The 2,593-nt window shown below is 40.5% G+C and overlaps 1 protein-coding gene across 1 annotated transcript in view; it reads right to left on the reverse strand.

Annotated features, from left to right (window-relative positions):
• Positions 1-1,670: 1,670 nt before the first annotated feature.
• Positions 1,671-2,593, reverse strand: part of LOC106881787 (DNA topoisomerase 3-alpha) — a 42,512-nt gene continuing 41,589 nt past the window's right edge. The window contains exon 27 of the mRNA XM_014932292.2: positions 1,671-1,869. Coding sequence (XP_014787778.2) covers positions 1,686-1,869 — 184 coding nt within the window. The 3' untranslated portion in view covers positions 1,671-1,685. The remainder of the gene's footprint in view (positions 1,870-2,593) is intronic.

Below are 2,593 nucleotides of genomic sequence, written 5' to 3' on the forward strand. Positions count from 1 at the left end.
CTGCAAAAACAAACAAAACAGAAACAAAATAAACAATAAAGAAGCATAAATAATAAATCAAAAATTGCAATTTGTTGTAAATTAGTCCCCAAGTTAACAAAAGCATGCCAGCTCTGGCCATTCCATTTCTTCCATAGGATCCAAAACACATTTAATGTTTTTCACTGCTTTAACTCTTTAGCATTCAAATGTCAAATGTATTATTTATTTATCCCTATTGTTTTGAATTTATTGTGCATGGCTGTGTAGTAAGTAGCTTGCTTAGCAACCACATGGTTCCGAGTTCAATCCCACTGCGTGGCATCTTGGGCAAGTGTCTTCTACTATAGTCTCGGGCCGACCAAAGCCTTGTGAGTGGATTTGCTAGACGGAAACCAAAAGAAGCCCGTCGTATATATGTATATATATATATGTGTGTGTGTATGTTTGTGTGTCTGTGTGTATGTTTGTGTCTCCCCACCATCGCCTGACAACCGATGCTGGTGTGTTTACGTCCCCCGTAACTTAGCGGTTCAACAAAAGAGATCGATAGAATAAGTTCTAGGCTTACAAAGAATAAGTCCTGGGGTCGATTTGCTCGACTAAAGGTGGTGTTCCAGCATGGCCACAGTCAAATGACTGAAACAAGTAAAAGAGATGAGAGAGTGTGTGTGTGTACAACTGTACATACTCCCAGAAGCGATGACAAGGTAGCTGAAAGTTCTAGTGATTTGCTGTGCTTGAGAAGGCACGTCAACCTAAGTGAAATCATGGTTGTGTACCCATGCTGCTCACACCTAAAAGGCACTTGTGTCAGTGGCACATAAAAGAGCACCCATATTGGTGACATGTAAAAGACGCACAGTAAACTCTGTAAAGTGGTTGGCATCAGGATGAGCATCCAGCCATAACTTAGCGGTTTGGCAAAAAAAGACCGAGAGAATAAGGACCAGGCTTAAAAAGAAAATAAGTACCGATGTTGATTTGTTTCACTTAAAATTCCTCAAGGTGGTGCCCCAGCATAGCTACGGTCTAATGACAGAAATAAGAAGAAGATAAAAGACAAGCAAGGTAGCCAAGTATCTCCTCCGCTGCAAGACACCTGTTTCTCACGAAGCTATCACCCTCAATACTACACTCCCTCCCACACTCAGTTGAAGAGTCTTTGACTTACAAGTTACTTGGTGACCTCACTACTGCTGCTGCGGCTGCTGGTGGTATCATGCAAAAAGCACTGGTGCTGGTGCCACTTGAAAAGCACTGGTGATGGTGTGGCATGAAAAGTACCAAGTACACTCTGTGAAGTGGTTAGCGTTAGGAAGGGCATCCAGCCATAGGAACCATGCCAAAGCAGACTACGAAGCCTGGTGCAGCCCCTGGCCGTACCAGTTTCCTGCCAAGCCATCCAACTAATGCCAGCAAGGAAAACAGATGATGACGATGATGACGGTGATGATAATGATGATGACCATGATAATGTGCATGATGACAGTTGATTGGAGGAAGTGACAAACAATCCAAACTGGAAAAGATCCTGCCGAAATGGCAGATGGATGGAATCTCAGAATGCTGGATCTCACCAAGAAGATGATGGCAAGGAGTCACATCAAGAATTTAGAGACAGGGCTGGAACAAAACTGGTCCATTATAGACATAAAAAATATTGCAGCAGTGACAATGTTATGTTAAAAATCACTGCAATGCTTTTACAGAAAACAAAAAGGCAGTTTTGTGAATATGATGATGACATCGGTTAAGAAGTTACATAATGATATACCTGATGAGTTTGAATTATCACCCCACTGGAAGAAGTTACAACCAGTGCCTCTGCTTTGAGGACAGGCAAAGAATTGCCTGCCTTTGTTTGGACCTTCTTTCTGAACTGTTAACCTGGAAAAAAAAAACAGAAACGGTTAAAGAGGGGATAAACCTAAAGTAATTTTGATTACTGTATTTTAATGTGTATAAGGAACACCTTAATTTTGGGGGCTTAAAATTTGGAAAAAAGGTTTTGTAGGGGATTATAATACTATCCGGCTGTGTGGTAAGTAGCTTGCTTACCAACCATATGGTTTCGGGTTCAGTCCCACTGCGTGACACCTTGGGCAACTGTCTTCTACTATAGCCTCGGACCGACCAAAGCCTTGTGAGTGGATTTGGTAGACGGAAACTGAAAGAAACCCGTCGTATATATGTATATGTATATATATATATATATATATATATATATATGTATGTGTGTGTGTTTGTGTCTGTGTTTTGTATATGTCCCCCCAACATCGCTTGACAACCGATGCTGGTGTATTTACGTCCCCGTAACTTAGCGGTTCGGTAAAAGAGACCGATAGAATAAGTACTAGGCTTCCACAGAATAAGTTCTGGGGTCGATTTGTTCTACTAAAGGTGGTGCTCCACATGGCCACAGTCAAATGACTGAAACAAGTAAAAGAGTATGTTTTTTTAACCTAATTTCTGACAAAAAAGGATTCCTTATACATGTTAAAATACAGTAAGTCTATAGTTAATTGTTTTGAAGACCAAGGGTTAAACATGTAGCATTAACCTCTTAGCATTCAAATTATCCTGCTATATATATATATATATATATATATAT

This window comes from Octopus bimaculoides, chromosome 25, assembly GCF_001194135.2.
Source record: "Octopus bimaculoides isolate UCB-OBI-ISO-001 chromosome 25, ASM119413v2, whole genome shotgun sequence".
NCBI lineage: Eukaryota > Metazoa > Mollusca > Cephalopoda > Octopoda > Octopodidae > Octopus > Octopus bimaculoides.